The 17,955-nt window shown below is 43.6% G+C and overlaps 1 protein-coding gene across 1 annotated transcript; it reads right to left on the bottom strand.

Moving 5' to 3' along the window:
- Positions 1-278: 278 nt before the first annotated feature.
- Positions 279-17,675, bottom strand: RAB5C (RAB5C, member RAS oncogene family). Its single transcript, XM_069952166.1, has 6 exons — positions 17,582-17,675; positions 9,081-9,354; positions 6,705-6,856; positions 4,992-5,114; positions 4,787-4,880; positions 279-3,045 (listed from the first exon to the last, which is right to left on the bottom strand). The coding sequence occupies exons 2-6, from the start codon at positions 9,244-9,246 to the stop codon at positions 2,930-2,932; spliced, it is 651 nt and encodes a 216-aa protein (XP_069808267.1). The 5' UTR covers positions 9,247-9,354; positions 17,582-17,675; the 3' UTR covers positions 279-2,929.
- Positions 17,676-17,955: the final 280 nt, after the last annotated feature.

The raw sequence follows: 17,955 nt of genomic DNA, 5'->3' as shown, positions 1-17,955 counted from the left end.
CACCCAAACTGGAGACAAGAGTGGTGCTGTCTCTGGAAGGAAGAGGCCATGTTTTTGTAGCGCTGGATAACCCCTTTAAGTGCACATCTCCCTGCTAATACATACCAGTCATGAAAGATAAAAATACCTCAGCTAGCTTGATGCATTAATGACATCTGTCCATATTTTGTAAACCCGATTTCTCAATTTTAGTATAAAGGTTCACTCTAACTCAACATCAACTTTGCATATTACCAAAACAACAAGCCATCACATACAGAAAAGGAGGAAACCACATAGATGTTGGGTACGTACTGTATTATCAAGATATACTGATTGAGTACATTTTGCAGAGAACATACAATACAAAATACAGAAAATAAAGGAAAAAAAATAAAAAATAAAGGCAAACCAAAATGAAAAAAAAAAAAAAAAAAAAATATAGAAGTTCCCATCCCCTTAATACTCATAACTGTTTGGTCAAGTGATTGGGCTGAGACAAAGACCTCTCAGGTTGCCTTACTACTTCACAAATCCGTTTTACAGCTCCCCCCGTCCCCCAATAAAAAGCATTCAATTACGGCAAACGTGGATTTAATGGGTGACCCTATATCGATCAGTGGTGGGCCACCCCGGAGTCATAAGCTTACTGATCAGTGCTCATACCATACTAATTCTCTACCGTGCATTGGGCGAGTCTGACCCAAGCTGGACATCTGCCCTTGTGCAAATCACACCCATAAACCACTTAGGCCTAGGGGTACAGAAATAATCCATTTTATGATGTGCTGTATGTTGATTTTTTTTTTTAATCAGAGATATTCCCTTTAAGTAGGGCTGAACACTTACCATGCCATGTTACGCAAATATGTTGCTTCCATCTGTGTTTTTTGATTCTAAACCGTCCTCTAGACAGTCTTCCTCAGCCTATGGCTCTTCTGCGGATGCAAAACTAAACCTTAAAACAGGGACACCTTGACTTTCCAGCTGTTGCAAAACTGCAACTCCCATCATGCCTGGACAGTCAAAGCTAAAGCTTTGGCTGTTCAGGCATGATGGGAGTTGTAGTTTTGCAACAGCTGGAGAGCCAAGGTTCCCCATGCCAGCCTTAGAGCATGACAGGAGTTGTAGTTTTTCAACAGCCTGGAGAGCCATGGTCTAGGAAATCTCTGGGATCAGAGAACACATACTATATACCTTACAATGCTCAGTTCATGCAGACTTACTTAAAGGAGTATATCCCATTCAACAGGAATACTATCAGAATAGCAGGTAAACAGCAAAAAAGGACAAATAAAGGTATTCATAGTTTACAAATCTGGAAGAACAGGATATAGTGGCAAAGAAATATATACGTCCATAGGAACTAGATCAAGGCCTCAGCACTGGCAGAATAATTTAAGTACATTAGAAAGTGGGTCACCAATGCATCCATGGGTAGAAGGATCATCACATGTTTGTGCTCTCCATGGTACAGATACACCTGCAAAATTGGTTGCCATTGCATTCACCCATTGACAGACAGAGTCCCTATTGATTTTAATGGTCCAAAAGTAGTCAGTGATCGGCTATGTCCAAGTTATTTTTAAGGCTTATACGCGTTTTGTCTTAGTCAGAGACCAAATATCTATATATGCTTAGAAAAAGACTCCGCTAGCGACTATGTTTGGCCCACTGAAATGAATGTGGCCTGTTTCTGCCCATGTGGCCTTAGTCTTTGTTGTAGTTGCCAATTCCATCACTTTCCCACAAAAATGTCATTGGTAGCTGAGACTTAAATACAAAAAACAACAAATAAGGTGGGTCCAGTTTTGCAAAAAAAAAAAAAAAAAAAAAAAAAAAAGACTAATAAGTGCCTGCATCTCTATGGGGAATTAATTATAAGGGGGCCATGTTTTTCTAACACTTTAAATGAATGCCACTTAAGCCAGGGTGAAACCAGCCTTACAGAACAGAAGCCATGACCATGCTCACATGAACATACCATGACTTCTGGTTTCCTGGAATATGGCCATTGTTTAGTTCAGTGTAAAGTACATCTAAATAACCTGACAAGTGCATAATATAATATAAGTGAACTGTATTACACATAGACTAGTAATGATCGGGGCTGCCGAGGTAACACGCTCCTTTTGTTACAACATTCCAGAAGGGGGCATCCAACTTTTTTTTTTTTCCCCCACCCCAAGGCCTTTGGATTTAAGATAACTTAAGAAAGGCATCCTGTATTAAGGGGATTAAACATTTAAAGAAAAAAAAAATATATATATATATAAATTCATATACACTCCATACATATATGCATGTCAATGTACACAGCGTTCTGTCCTTATACAATAGACGGTTTAAGAATGATTTTATGAACAAGGAGCTCATCAGAATTTCATTAGAAGCGGCACACATTTCCCAGAGCTTTAGGACTGAAGCGTCCCCCCTTCCCTTCTCTCACCTGCCACCAAGCCCACAAAAAAAGAAAAAAACGGGAGGAAGGAGAAGTGGAGGGAAATCAGAGGAGGTTAATCGGATCATAGTTCATATTTATATATTTATAATATATATTAAAAGTGACTTAAGACTTAAAAATTGAATTAGTATTTATACAAGGAAACAAAAAAAAAAAGTGCAGGTGGAATGAGATCTCCATCAGGACGCTGATCAATCAGAAGCTGGAGTGGTGGTAAGGATGATAAAATACAGGTCACAGCGCCCGCCTTAGCCCCTCCAGAACCAGGGTGGTCGTTCTGATTCTGCAGGGGACTAAGTCTCGATTAGGGTTAAAGTGGATTTCCAGTCTCATCTCTTTGTTGTTTTTATTGTTGGTGCTTTTTTTTTTTTTTTTTCTTCAATTTGACATTTTTTTTAAATTGTAAATTAAATTTTGGTTCCTCTCTGCCCACCACCAGGTGATAAACGATGAGGAAGTACACGGTGGTGGAAATGGATACACAACTCAGTTGCTGCAGCACTGGCTCCTAGCAGGGGGGCTATTTTCTTGGAGGTCCACTCCCCGATTTCTTCCAGGAGCGCCTTGTGCACTTTGTGGCTCATTCTTCGGCAGTTTCTTGGCTGCAGGTTAAAAAAGTCAAATCATTAAAATTTGTTAAATTTCCATTGTGCATCATGTACTTTTCAACCTACTAATGTGCAGACAATGCACATTGGCCTCTTGGTCATATTTAATATGTCAGCATCTGTAGCTCTCCTATCCATCTTTGTAATCTTCAGAAGTGTAATGCTCCATTTCAAATTCAGGTCTTGCAACATCTCCACAAGATTCACTATTAGGGCTAGGGTCCCTTACACACTCCAGCACGAGGCAGTGCAAGAACGCAAACAAGTGACCATCAGCGAGATTGGTACTCATCGCAGTGCCTTCATACGGCACAACAATCGAGCTGCAGGGCTGCATGAACGATCCTTGTATTATGTACAAATATGTATATTACCGTGCTGTCAGAATTAGAATAGTCTTAGGCCACGCCTCCTCCAACTGTCAATCATTCTGGAGGAGGCAGCAGCCGGAAGATAAAGCAGGGGACGGAGAACGAGAGAGCCGGATGCTGGATCACAAGCAGGGCAGAAGGTAAACTTGCACTGTTAGTGATCTGGAAACGGACAGCACGGATAAATACATATCTGTACAGTCAGTTTCTCTTTGCATCCCCTGTCTACACAGGAAGATGTGAGTCATGATAATGATGAATTCTGAAGCAGTCCAAAAGACTGGATCACCTGAGGATTGGGCGTTTTGCCTGCTCTTAAAGCGTCGCTGTCGGTTAAATTTTTTTTGCAGAAATCAATAGTACAGGCAATTTTAAGAAACTTTGTAATCGCGTTTATTAGCCGAAAAATGCTTTTTTATCAAGAAAAAGCAGTTTGAAGCTCTCCCCACTTTCTCCATGATTCTCTCTGGAGAGGGGAGGGGTGGAGGGAGATGAGACACCAAAACTGGACAGAGTGTTAATTTACAGCTACATCACAGGGCTATCTCCTCTGAAGTCAGCACTGACCTCTCTGACCTCTGAATACAGCTTTCATGCAGCTCCAGCTGTGTAATCCTTTGTTCTCTGCTGGCGACTAATCTCCCTCCTCCCCTCTCCATAGGTTACACAGGGCCCGACTGATGTAAAAGAGTCGAGATTTCCTGATTACTTTCACTTTTCCACAGGATGATTATAGGCAGCTGTAGCATTTCTAGCAACACTCCTGGGCGATAAATGGCCCATGTAAAAGGCTCTTTAGAGACCTCCACTGTGAGCCAGGATACACAGGCACTAAATAATGAACTCTCACTCCTGGAAACCAAGCCCACCCATCAATTACATCAGCGTTGCCAAACCTGTGGCCTCTAGCTGTTTCGACACTACAACTTCCAACATGCCCTCATGATGCATGCAGAAGTTGCAGAGTGGCAACAACTTTATGGCCACAGGTTGAGGATCACTTTAAGATTGATCATTCAAATGAACAACAAGCACAAGTCCCCTGTAGAGACGCTCCAGGTGAAAGATGGCCAGCAGCAACATCTCAGCATTAAGTGTAATAGGTGATGCTTTGACCCATTTTACAGACTATGTTAAGACAGAGGCACCATTACAATTGTACAGTTGTTGGCATACAGATAACATGATCTATTACAGCAGCATACGCCTATAAACTCACTTACCCTAGGTATCTACTGCTTTAAACAAGTCTACAGAGCAAGTGATGAATCTACATGTGCTCTATGGGTGCTTATGGCCCTGATCAAGGATGCTGATAGAAAAGCAGCACATGTTATATTTCAGCACTTAGGACTAAGTCATACCTATGGCCATAAAGATTTCATTCACATTCATGGCTGTTTTAGCGGAGGTCTCCATGAAGAGCAGACTGTTGTCTTCAGCATATGCTTGCGCTTCCTGTGGTTAGACAGTAAGAGAACAGATAAGGGCCTTGTTGTTGTTGTGGAATAATGCATGCGATAGTGGTTACTGAATTGCACCACCAATATAAGATAAGCAAATACCCACCTGGAATTCTACGGCTCTTTTACTGGAAAGGTCGGCCTTATTTCCAGACAAGGCGATTACAATATTTGGGCTTGCCTGTCTCTGTAGTTCCTTCACCCAATTCTTTGCCCTGGTGAATGTTTCCTAAGTGAAGACAAAAACCATTAGTTCAATTCTATAGTTATCAGTCCAAAGGTATAGTCTTCTGTAAGGGCGATGCAATCTACCATATTACGATTTTATATAACCTTTGAGGTGTATAGAACCATAATACAGCATCTAAAGACTGTGGTTTTATATGATGAGCTAAAAAGGTTTTACACTTGAAGGATTCTCCAAGATTGGAAAAAGCACAGCTACTTTCTTGCAAAAACAGTGCCACCCACATCCTTAGGTTGTGTGTGGTATAACAATTCAGCTCCATTCACTTCAATGGAACTGAGCTGCAAAACCCCACACCCAAACGGATGATAGGAAAGGTGCAATTTTTCTAAGCCTGAAAATCACTTTAAATGCTGTATGGATAAGCCATCATATGCATTCTCCCCCTAAAAGCATTAATATCTAGGGGAAAAAAGCTTGGTAATATGGAGATGGTAACTATGCCAGGCACTAAGAATACTAGGCAATCACCACAAAATGTACGAGTCTGGTTAACAAAGAAGAAGCCGCAGTGCTCATCTGAACATGTCGGCTTCTTCAATCAGATGACTGTGGGGGTTTGACCGCTGGCTCCTCAACCAATCATGTGACAGAAGCTGCCACTGCCTCCTTATTGTTTAGTACTCTTTGTAAGGCTGGGCCACCCATATTAAAGGGAATCTGTCAGCCCCCGGACCCGACCCGAGGTGCTGCCGTGTGCTGTAGGTGGTATAACATAATTTGGCTATTCTGTTGGTGGAAAGGGTGCTGTACAATATTTTACAACTGTAACCAAGAGTCACACCATCCCTTCCTCTACCTTCTTCTCTGTGAACATTCTAAACTGCCCAGCCTCCTGCATGTTTGCGCCATCTTCTTGGTCTGCGCATGCACCACTGATGTCACAGGCCGTGCGCCTCCTGCATTTGTTATCATTATTGACAAACAATTTTTCTTTGACTCTTGGTTATAACTGGAAAAAAATCTATATTGTGCAGCACCCCCTCCACCAACAGAATAGCCACCGGTAACTAGAGGCGATCGAACAGGGCCGAAGTTCAGGTTCGTACAAAGCCGAACCATCGGCATTTGACTCCCACTGCCTTCCTGTTCCGTGGGGAAGGTGGAGACAGCCCAAGAACAGTCTGGAAAACAGGGATACAGCCTATCACGTAGGCTGTATCCCTGTTTTCCAGGCGGTACTCGGACGGTCTCCACCTTCCCCACGGAACGAACCTGAACTTTGGCCCTGTTCGATCATCTCTACCGGTAACCTGCTGACTGATGTAATATCACCTACAGCCCACTGTCAGCACCTCGGGTGGGATCCCGGTGCTGACAGATTCCCTTAAGATTTATGCTAAAAAACTGTGCATGAGTAGAGACCTCTATCCCCAGAACAAGCAGGACGGACTGTCTTTAGCTGCTTACTCTGGGAATTGCAAGACTCCATATTGAATATCACTGGTGAAGGTAAAGCTGAATACGCATGCAAGGTGCACATTCGACACTATACGAGGATGCAAGAAATGGTTCATTATAATATTCAATAAGCAAGCAAGGTATATAGAGGACTCAATGTAAAATACATACTGTGTTGGTGATGTCATAGACCACAATGGCTGCCTGGGCACCTCTGTAGTACATTGGGGCCAAGCTGTGGTACCTCTCCTGCCCTGCCGTGTCCCAGATCTCAAACTTCACTGTTGTGTCATCCAGGCATACTGTCTGTGTAAGGAAAGCGGCTGAAAACAAAGCATAAAGTTACTTCAAAGCACGCTCGAGTTGCACTCATTTGTTATATAAAGGTCCCTGCTCTGAGACCCAGACCTATTAGTCTTTTATTTTCCACCAGACGTGCCATTAAAAGGAAGTTGCGTTAAATGCAAACCTATATGCTAAATTATTTGAATGCAACATTAATAGGATTACTTTACAGAGAAGTACATAAAACTCACTACAAAAGTACAAAATAAAATGCTCATATCTATGACACTAGAAAATAAAAAACAAACAACTTTTGACATCTACTTGGAACACGTTAAAATTTTCAAATCGGTCAGGGTCTGGGTGTTTGCTAGAGCCGGGAGAAGCGCTGATCTAAGAGCTTCACTCCACAGGTCACTGAGGTCTCTATAGATTGGCAGTGCTGATCTTCTCAGCACAAAGGAGAGAACACACAGATGAGGAAACAAAGTCCATGTAGACTGTGATCATCAGTGTGGGGTGGGAGATGGCTGCACTTTAGATTTCCTGAAAATATATAACTGTGCCCTAAGCAAAGGGTTATAGATTAAAAGTGTGTTCACTAAGAATCTCGGCACAGCAGGGGTTAATGTGAAGTGACCTGGCACTGATATGTACTCATCAGCTGACAAAAGAGAGACGTAAAACCTGCTGACTCTCCCTTCCTGTCCGCCTCAGCAAGGAACCTTTCCTGCTGCAGACTCCATAGGAATAGTGAAATTATGGAAAATGCGAGGGGCTTTAAAGATTCCCCCTGACCATACATAATGTGATCACAGGGCAGTCTTGGCTGATATAGAAGCAGCACTGCCCAATCCAGAATCCTTCTCCGACTACACTGAAAGCCGATTGTTCATGTGTAAATGTATAGAGGATATAATGGCGGCTATCGCTGTATTCCCCGAGGAGGAAAGATCTGTTTGTGGAGATCCAAGGCAAAAACGTACACACTTATATAACCAAAATCCAGACCCCTTGAAACTGGATGCGATATGTAAGGTTCTTCACTCAATTAAATAGGGATTTTGCAGCATCTCAAGACCGTAAATGTTACATATCGGACAGAGAGCTACTAAGGCTAGGTTCACACTGCGTTTTTGCAATCCGTATTTTTCATCCGGTTCTTGCAAAAAACGGATGAAAAAAAAAACGGATGCATTTGTGTGCATCAGTTTTGATCCATTTTTCCATTGACTTCCATAGTAAAAAAAAAAAAAAAAACTGACTTTTTTTTTTTTACGGACACAAAAACGTAGCTGACACTACTTTTGTGTCTGTTAAAAAAACGGATCCGTTTTTTTTACAATGGAAGTCAATGGAAAAACGGATGCACACAAATGCATCTGTTTTTTCCATCCGTTTCTTTGCAAAAAAAGGATGAAAGAAACGGATTGCAAAAACGCAGTGTAAACCTAGCCTAACATGACAGTTCTCAATATGTATCCTGCTCTCCGATTAGGGCTCAGAGTATAGGACATGCAGTAGGCTCCTGGTACTATCTTCCAAGTGTTTCCATCATAGTTGTTCTCTATGCAGGTTCCTCCCTGGTCATTAACAAATACTTTAGATAAGTCAAGAGAGACAGATCAAAAGTTTTGAGTTCTGAGTGTTCAGGCCATGATCGTCTAGGAGAAGGAGGTGGGAGAAGTACATGCTTAGGCTATGGTCACACGTAGTAAAAGACCGGGTCACACGTAGTAAAAGACCGGGTCACACGTAGTAAAAGACCGGGTCACGTAACAGCCGGTCTCAGTACCGGCCGGATGATTTTTAGCACCGCTGAGTTCTGATGCGGGCGCATCAGTGCGCGTCCACATCAGAACTCCCCACAGAACACAATGGAGCCTGTGGCCGTAGCCGCTCGCTCCATTGTGTGCACTGACAGGCTTTTCTGCAGGCTTTTCTTTTTAAATGCAGATAATGGCATACTTGCCTAATAAACCCAATTAGAAAGTTACTTAAAAATTGCCTGGACTATTGATTTCTGCAAAAATCAGTGACTAAGATTTCTCTCCTTCTCAAATTCATTACTGGCTTTGGCTTCAAAAATCTGTAAGATAAATCTCTCTGTGTAAAGGCACCCTAACTTTTAGTGATGGGGGGGTACTGACGCTAAAGCATTCTCAGCAGGCTCCAGCACTCACAGGACATGAGTAAAGTACACTGACGGTTCTTGGTTATTATTACAACTTGTAAGACACAACAGATTACAGATTAACCAACCTCCAATAGTGCTCTCTTGGTATTCATGAAACTGGCCCTTGACGAAACGCAGGACAAGACTAGACTTCCCCACCGCAGACTCCCCTAGTAAAACCAGCTTGAACTGGCAGATTTTATTGCCGGAAGCCGGCCCGTTTGGTCGAGCGTTTCCGCCACGACCGGCCATTTCCTGGGATGTCACAAAACTGTAACAAGAGGATTGGAGGCGGCGATGAAGGCACAGGAGGTGAGGGCGTCTGTCAGGTGGCTGACCGTCAGAAAGGCACGTAGGGCCCTAAAGAAGAAAAAATTAGAGTATATTAAAGCGTCAGATACATGTTATATATCTTACAAGGGCTTACTGTAATTTCACAAAGTTTTGTCATAAATTAAGTGTCTAATAAAATTCACATAATATAATATTACAAGCGTAATCCAAAATAATGTAAATACACAAAGTGTACAAAACTTATGAATCAAACAGGATCATGTACACAAACAACATGAACAAACAGTGTAAATCTTACAGTGCATAGACATTAAGAATTAAAGGAGAAGTCGATTAAAATTTTTATTAAAGTATTGTATTGCCCCCCAAAAGTTATACAAATCCCCAATATACACTTATAATGGGAAATGCTTATAAAGTGCTTTTTTCCCTGCACTTACTACTGCATCAAGGCCTCACTGCCTGGATAACATGGTGATGTCACTGCCTGGATAACATGGTGATGTCACTGCCTGGATAACATGGTGATGTCACTGCCTGGATAACATGGTGATGTCACTGCCTGGATAACATGGTGATGTCACTGCCTGGATAACATGGTGATGTCACTGCCTGGATAACATGGTGATGTCACTGCCTGGATAACATGGTGATGTCACTTCCTGGATAACATGGTGATGTCACGACCCGACTCCCAGAGCTGTGTGGGCTGTGGCTGCTGGAGAGGATGATGGCAGGGGGATGCTCAGTGTCCCTCCAGTACCCTGTGTCCCTACGGCTTTACTATTTATTATATAGCCCTTGCCGCCGAACCGTGTAATAATTAAAAGAGCCTGTTAAACAGATCTGCGCTAACTTACATAGGACTATTGGGCCATGTAGTATGGCCCTTACAGTGACTATATTAGGTCCAAGGGTTACATACTCCAGAGCCCATCAAATAATCTCTGAGGAAATATGTACTGTTACTCCATTATAGGCCAAAAGGCTGGACAAAATGCAGTTTATTGTTGCAGATCTGTATTGTCTAGCTCGTAGTGATCAACTGGGCACGGTAGGATCTAACATAGGAAAGCTTCTCAGCAGGTCTGGTTTCTCTATCCTCAGGCCACTGCATGGGCAGACTACGCAATGTATGGATTGTATAGACCTGTCAGGCATAAAGTCCCAAACAAGAAAATAGCCTAATACAGCAAAAAGCACCGCGATGACTTCATGAAACAACACCTTTTATAAAGAAAAGACACTGTGTAATAAAAGGCTCTGTACTTGTTATTTTAGGCCTTTTTTGTACATTTTACAGAATTCTTAAACAAATTGCTGGTTTGAGCTTCACAGCAGTGAATAAGGCTGGGATTATATGGCTGCCAAAATCCAATGTCTGCACTGCTGGAAACGGCAAACATTACATAAAAGCTAATGAAACAATACAGCGAGCGACAGAGAACCTGCCAATAGCGGAGAAGTGGAGAAAGCCAGGCAGAGAGAGGGTAGACCCCTCATGTTAGTGAACTAGAATGCTCCCGCTTACATAATGAAGCAGCTTTCCTATGAGATGATGCGAGAGCCTGCAGGTGTTATAAGTAGCGCTGAGCGGACCTGTCAAACTGTTCAGATTCGGCAAAATTCTCGGAACCTCAACGCTCGGTATTTGATTCCCCGTGGTGGGAGAAGTTGGATGCTGCCCTACAGAGTCCCTACAATGTCCCTTTAACTGAACAAACCCCCCTAAATAAAACTCCAAAGTCCTGGACCCTGCAGCCCTAGGGCTCCATCAAACTTCTCACATGGCGAGCATTCAGGTCCAGAGAACGTTGCCAAACCCAAACAATTTGACAGTCTGCTCAACACTTGTTATACACAACTGTATTGATGGTACATATTAGCATAGTGTGATCATCATCAGTCGCACTTACATGGACCGCTCATGACCTCTCCCAGTACAGACCAATAGCAGATCGGGGAACCCCAATAGACAGACTGTCTAATGTGGTCAATGGATCTCAAAGTCATCAAAAATTGGTGACGACTGAATAGCCGAGTTACTGGGACCTTTAAAGTGTACCTGTCATAATGTGCAATGACCCGATCCATTCAGAATCCATGGACTCTCTGCTACCAACTAAGTCACAGCCAGACTGGGCTCTGCATGAATTGCTTCTCATGTAATACTTTATACTGGACCTAATACTGTCCTGTAGCCACATCACAGCATTATAATATATTATATGGATAGAACACCAAATGGGGTTATATTTGGGCCGATTAAAGTCTATGGGAAGTTTTTCTGCACTTGCACCCAAAGTTTTGCATACATTAGCTTAACATCCTGATGTGTTTCCTACCTGGACCCAGTGATCAAAGTGATATACCAGTATGTATATAGGTCCCTCGGACTTGGGACTGCAACGCTAAAGTACAGGAACATCCAGGATGCCATTAACTACAGGTTATTGCCTTGTGTCATTCTACAACCTTCTCCTTTACACTGCTAGGTTTTGCCTTTCCATTGTACTTTCTCATATCCTGTTAACTATTACACTATAGTCCGCTCTGTATTTTCTATTGTGAAAAACCTAATGGAAAGATTGGAAAGATTGACAGGCCAACTATCCTGGAAAATCCCTAATATCCCTATTAAATCCCATATTGACAGGGCTCTCCTGTAGAACCCCTCTAAGTCAATGTGCTGATACCTAGTGCTGTCCAAATCCTAGATCGGGGATGGGGAACCTTCCGCCCTCCAGCTGTTTCAAAACTACAATTCCCATCATGCTGTAGCTTTGGCTGTCCAGGCATGATGGGAGTTGTAGTTTTGCAAGAGCTGGAGGGTGGCGGGTTTGACACCTGTGTGAACCCTATTATGGACAAGGTGCTATATAAAGTGCAGCTACTGCTAAATAGTTACTAGTCCAAGTGCAGAAAAAGGGAGCCAATCTTTATCAGGCTGTGACATCAGTAGTCTCACTATATGGCGGCCATCATACTCTGTTATCCGAGCCATACTTCTTACTATCTTCTGAGCCTGGCTACTAGAAATCTCTCTCATCCAGACAAGATACTGCCCATAAATAGGTGGCCCACCCCAAACCGTCCCCTATGCGGTAACCACTCAGATAAAGCACAGGACTAGACACTGGGACGGACCTAAAACCATCACACAGATACGTCAGACTGAGCATTAACAAAGATAGGAAGATGCAGGCCCTCACTGGTTTCAATGGTCCTCCTTCTCCCCTGTGCAGGCATGATGGGAAATGTAGTTTTGCAACAGCTGGAGCCACATGGTTTAATCTGTTATGGAAGTGCACTATGGATTTCACTGCTGTCAATGTAACACAATTTGCCATTGATTTACTGTGCGTAGACTTTGTTAGACAGATGGTTGGAATAATATGGTAAAACACATTTACATATCTGCATGGTCCAGCCTGTCATAGTACAAGTCCCGTTTCAGTTTCAGAGCCCAGATCGGTGGGATTGAGGAAAGAAAGCAAGCAGTCATTACTTCCTCTGCCCGAAGGGAAGTTAAATTAAGCAAAATTACTCAAGTCACTATTAGCACGTAACGGACACTGTCGGGTAAACATATAAAAGCCACAACACCTAAATCAATAAAGGGGTTTTCCAGGATCACATCCACTTCATTGTTTATTTACTAGGTAGTGGCTGTGCCGGCTCCTGCTGCTCTGTCCCATCCACCGGAATGGGACAGATTTGCAGTATAAGGCTAAGGCACAGCTGCTACACATTGTATGGCACTGCATTAGGGTCAGTGGGGATAGATATATATTATATATATATATGTATGTATGTGTATATATGCGCGCACATCAAGAAGGCTAGGGACTCAGTGTTCCCTAAAGCTGCAATTCCCATCATGCCCTGTCTGGAGAGCCACAAGTTGGGGATGAGGGGGGCTCACTCCTGGTGCTGAATCAGCTTGGCACTGCTGTGTCCCCCAATTCACTAAAGAGGTGTGTGACCCCAGAGGAAGACAAATAAGGGAGTGAAAATGCATACTTACCCCTTCCAAGGTCCTGACTACCCACGTAACGTCACTGCGCAACCACCGGTCAGATTGGAGTGGTGGTGGTGGTGGGTAACCTAGGCTACAAGCTACTACAGGAAGCGAGAAAGCGGACGAAAAGCAATTCTGCTAATGCAAAACACTTGCAAAATTGCTTTCTTTTGCATTCTCTATCACCTGATAAAAATTTAGCTGATGAGAATACCCCTTTCAATCTCAGCATGTTCCATTAAAGTAGGAGTATACATCTGGTATACTGAGTGATCGAAATTGCACTCCAGGACTCATGGCTTCAATACAGGAGCAATATTACACTTGTATTTAAGTTGCCTTAGGGCCCTCACATGTGGTGAATGCAATGCAGCTAAAAATGCACAGTGAAACTGCTGCACTGTGCAGTAAAACACATGCACAAAACATTGGCATTTGGCACCTACTGAAATTTTTTTTTTATACTTCGATTATGAGAAAACCAATTTTCAATACATTAACTGTTGTTGCTCATTCAAATGAACAATTAAAGGGTCTTATTACATCAGGTGTAGGTAACCTTGGCTAAAGCTTTGGCTGTCCAGGCATGATGGGAGTTGTAGTTTTGCAACAGCTGGAGAAGCAAAGTTCCCTTACTTACTAGATCATTCCCTATTTGATCCAAAACATACATGTGCGATCCTGCCACAGTTACCTGGACATCTCCCAGTCTATGTCAAGGTTTATCATTGCCACACATGGCTGCAGAATACTAATGCTTTCCATTGATCAGCTCTCTGGGTTGGCAGGAAACCATTGAACCCAACATGTGATGTTCTGCAGCCACACACTACTCTAGACAGGAAGGCCACTCTGGACTGCCGGTCGCTGGGAATCTCATTTTCCGAAGAACAGAAAAAGTTAATTCCTAATTTCTCTTCCTATAGGTCACAACTGAGAAGAGGAAAAGAGAAGGAAATCATTAATTGTCATGTTGTGTTCAGTCACCAGTCTCGTCTAAATCTGGAGGTTAGAAGGTCCGCCGGGTCCTGAGTCATTCACTAAATCTCCTTGTCAGGAAATTCTTGCATCAGCTGATGAGGGGGAAGAAAAAAAAAAAAAACTTGTCCGGAAGCGACTACACGCGACTAATGTGCAGAAGTTCTACCGACACCAGAGAGGTTTAACGTTACAAGGAAGCAAGAACTGGATAAAAACACCTACAACCACGCTGCATTGTGCATCACTTGGGGAACAAGAAAACATCAACAAGACTGTAACCACTAAGCCAAGAAACAGGAAGGTGTTCAGATTTCATGGAGGACGTGGAGTCAATACTCAGGGCTGGCACTATGCACTACCCACCACTAACGGTATGGGGAAAGACGCAAGTGGCACTGCTGTTTTTCTCGCTGACATGGAGTGGTGATTGTTGTCACTGCTCGCTCTGCTAGAACCACTAGTAATAGTAGCAACAATTCCTCCCTTTGCAGAGTCTGCCAGACACAGCGATTGTCTACCCGCTTGGGTACTGTATAAAGCTCTGTATAGAGCTGTGCAGCACTTGACCAGAGCAAGGGATTTGAAACGGCTATGCTTAGATAGCTCTGCTGTCCCCGACACAAACATTGGTGGCAGCAGAGGAACCCAAGTCCCCCTTACTGCTGCAAGTCAATGGAAGTGAATACGTAATTAATAATAATAAAAAAAAAAAAAAAATTATATAACTTTAGCAACAAAATTTTTTTTTATCCAGACCACCTCTTTAAAAGGGTATTCTAATCTAATACAGGGGGGACCTACTGTTGGGATGTGCCAACAATTTGTCAGTGTTGGAGGTCCAATGATTCTGAGAAATAAGAATGAGTCAGCGATGCCCCCTCACTGGTTTTTCCCTATGTAGCTCCGCTCCAGGCCACCTGGATGTGCAGAGAACAGCAACAGACTCCATTCACTTTAGTGGAGCTATGCTGTTCTCCTGTGCACCTGGTGACTGGGTAGGTCCCAGAGGTCGGCCCCCAGGCACAAAGATAATCACATATTTAAAGGAGAAGTCCGGCAACATTTTTTATTACAGTATTGTATTGCCCCCCAAAAGTTATACAAATCTCCAATATACAATTATTAAGGGAAATGCACATAAAGTGCTTTTTTCCCTGCACTTACTACTGCATCAAGGCTTCACTTCCTGGATAACATGGTGATGTCACTTCCTGGATAAAACGGTGATGTCACTTCCTGGATAAAACGGTGATGTCACTTCCTGGATAAAACGGTGATGTCACTTCCTGGATAAAACGGTGATGTCACTTCCTGGATAAAACGGTGATGTCACTTCCTGGATAAAACGGTGATGTCACTTCCTGGATAAAACGGTGATGTCACGACCCGACTCCCAGAGCTGTGCGGGCTGTGGCTGCTGGAGAGGATGATGGCAGAGGGATGCTCAGTGTCCCTCCAGTGCCCTGTGTCCCTCTGCCATCATCCTCTCCAGCAGCCACAGCCTGCACAGCTCTGGGAGTCGGGTTGTGACATCATCATGTTATCCAGGAAGTGACATCACCATGTTATCCAGGAAGTGCAGCCTTGATGTAGTAGTAATTGCAGAGAAAAAAAAGCACTTTATAAGCATTTCCCGTAATAAGTGTATATTGGTGATTTGTACAACTTTTGGGGGGGCAATACAATACTCTAATGAAAATTTTCACCAGACTTCTCCTTTAAGGGAAAAGCCATCCTTTTAGGAGGATGGAATAAACACTTAAAACACATGTTGCACAAAGAAAATTCACATTAGATCATATAGACTACACAGAAGAGGGATAACTGGTGTATGAGCCAAAGAGGAGAACCGCTACCACCTGCCCATGTACGTGACACTATGGCCGTGGCTCTGACTGATTCCCTACTTTACCCTGCAGCTCTGCTTGCGGCTTAGTCAGGCACAAGATTTCGTAAAAAACAAGTCCAACTGTGAAGTTTGTGTACTACAATAATAAAATAGAGTGATAGAAATGACCCCATCTATGCTAGGGAACACTCACCATTTGATGAGCGGGGGCTGAAGAAGTTGGATGCAGCCCTAGGGAGTCCTGGAAAACACGGATACAGACTATGGCCTCAGGGCTGCATCCAACTCCATCAGCCACCGGTAATCCAATGTCAAGAGTTTGAACGTACAGGAAGTTCGCTCATCTCTAGGTGACACTCCTATACAGATCGAACCAATGCAGATATAGCATTGTCTTCCACCTAAAATATGCATAGTGCCTGGACAAGAGAGTAGTGCATGGCACAGTAAACCACAAAGGGAGAATCCATGTACCATGCACTCACTTATTATCGGGTTAGGTTTCTTCTTTACGGTCAACCTGAAAAAAGTTAAAATTGATGGCTAATTCTCGTATGGGTGCGTTTACACAGATTTATCTGACAGATTTTTGAAGCCAGGAATGGATTGGAAAAGAGGAGACATCTCAGGCTTTCCTGTATGACCCGTTTCTGTTTATAGTCTGTTCCAGGCTTTGGCTTTAAAGATCTGTCAGATAAATCTGTCTGTGTAAACACATCCCTACTGATCGCCAACACTTTAAAGGTTGAGTAGGGATAAAAAGAATTTAACCGCATCTAATATAACCTGCTCCAGATCTCTCTGGTACGGCTCGTGACATCACCGTAGAAGCAGGTTATATCTGCCACACTGTATATATGGACAGTGATGAGTATTACACATCCATTCATCCCCCAGCAGGACACAACGACTGTCTACTAAGGCCAGGGCCACATCTCCGCCATAGTTATCACATCAAAACACACTGTATGGGGAATGGTCCGCTGCTGGGCCCCATTTGGTTGCCAGGGGCAACGTACCCAGCATGATACATCCGGTGCTCCCATCTGGGGCGGCTCTGGATCACATGACCTATATGATCCCGGCTATAAGTATCATACAACAAAAATACATAAGGCAAAGATCTCAGTATACGGCAGTGTGTGGCCCCTTTAATGACTGGCATCACCATGGTTACCTGGTTGAATAGGGATCATGGACTGTTGGATCTCATAGAATGCAATGCTGAGACTTGTAGTCCCCTATAAGCTACAGGCTGCCATATAATAACCTCCCTTCTATGTATGGCCGCACTTTCCCCCGGTAACCCAAGCCAGTGCTATTCTTCCACCCAAGACTCTTTCCTATGGCGTCAGCCTGACCAGCCCACAGTCCATAGCGCTCCCCCGTAAGCAGCAACGCACTCTGCTCCCAGTAGGCCTCACATAACGCCCCGGACTCACCTGTCTACTGCTGTCCGCCTCCTCACTCCCGCCGGGAGATCCTTCTCCTCTTCCTTCTCCTCCGGCCTCAACTTCCGCCTTTCCTGTGCCACTTCCGGGTACACCCCACTGTCATCCGCTCTGATTAGCGTGCTCCGTAAACTGACAGCAGCGTCAGCCAATCACGGTATCAGCTTGTCAAAGTCACGCCATCAGCGTCGGAAGTGACGTAATGGGAGTGGTGGAATGCGGAAATGGGGCCGGGACGGATGATGGGAGTTGTAGTTTTTTTTTTCTCTTGGAGAGGAAGTCTAGTGATTGAGTGTGAACTTGTGTGACGCTCGTGTATGGCGGCAGGCATTCTTACTGGCACTGTTTGCCGTGTATTTCGCCTT

This window comes from Dendropsophus ebraccatus, chromosome 14 (genome assembly GCF_027789765.1).
Source record: "Dendropsophus ebraccatus isolate aDenEbr1 chromosome 14, aDenEbr1.pat, whole genome shotgun sequence".
In the NCBI taxonomy this organism is placed as follows: Eukaryota; Metazoa; Chordata; class Amphibia; order Anura; family Hylidae; genus Dendropsophus; species Dendropsophus ebraccatus.
This window is presented reverse-complemented; position numbering and strand designations above follow the sequence as displayed.

Bases quoted from the DNA above. Each gene is read 5' to 3' on its own strand.
- RAB5C (XM_069952166.1), bottom strand. From the start codon at position 9,246: ATGGCCGGTCGTGGCGGAAACGCTCGACCAAACGGGCCGGCTTCCGGC. The intron at 5,115-6,704 runs GTATGTATTTTA...GTCTTCACTTAG, and splicing joins TCTATGACATCACCAACACA to GAAACATTCACCAGGGCAAA. The intron at 4,881-4,991 runs GTGGGTATTTGC...GTCTAACCACAG, and splicing joins AAAGAGCCGTAGAATTCCAG to GAAGCGCAAGCATATGCTGA.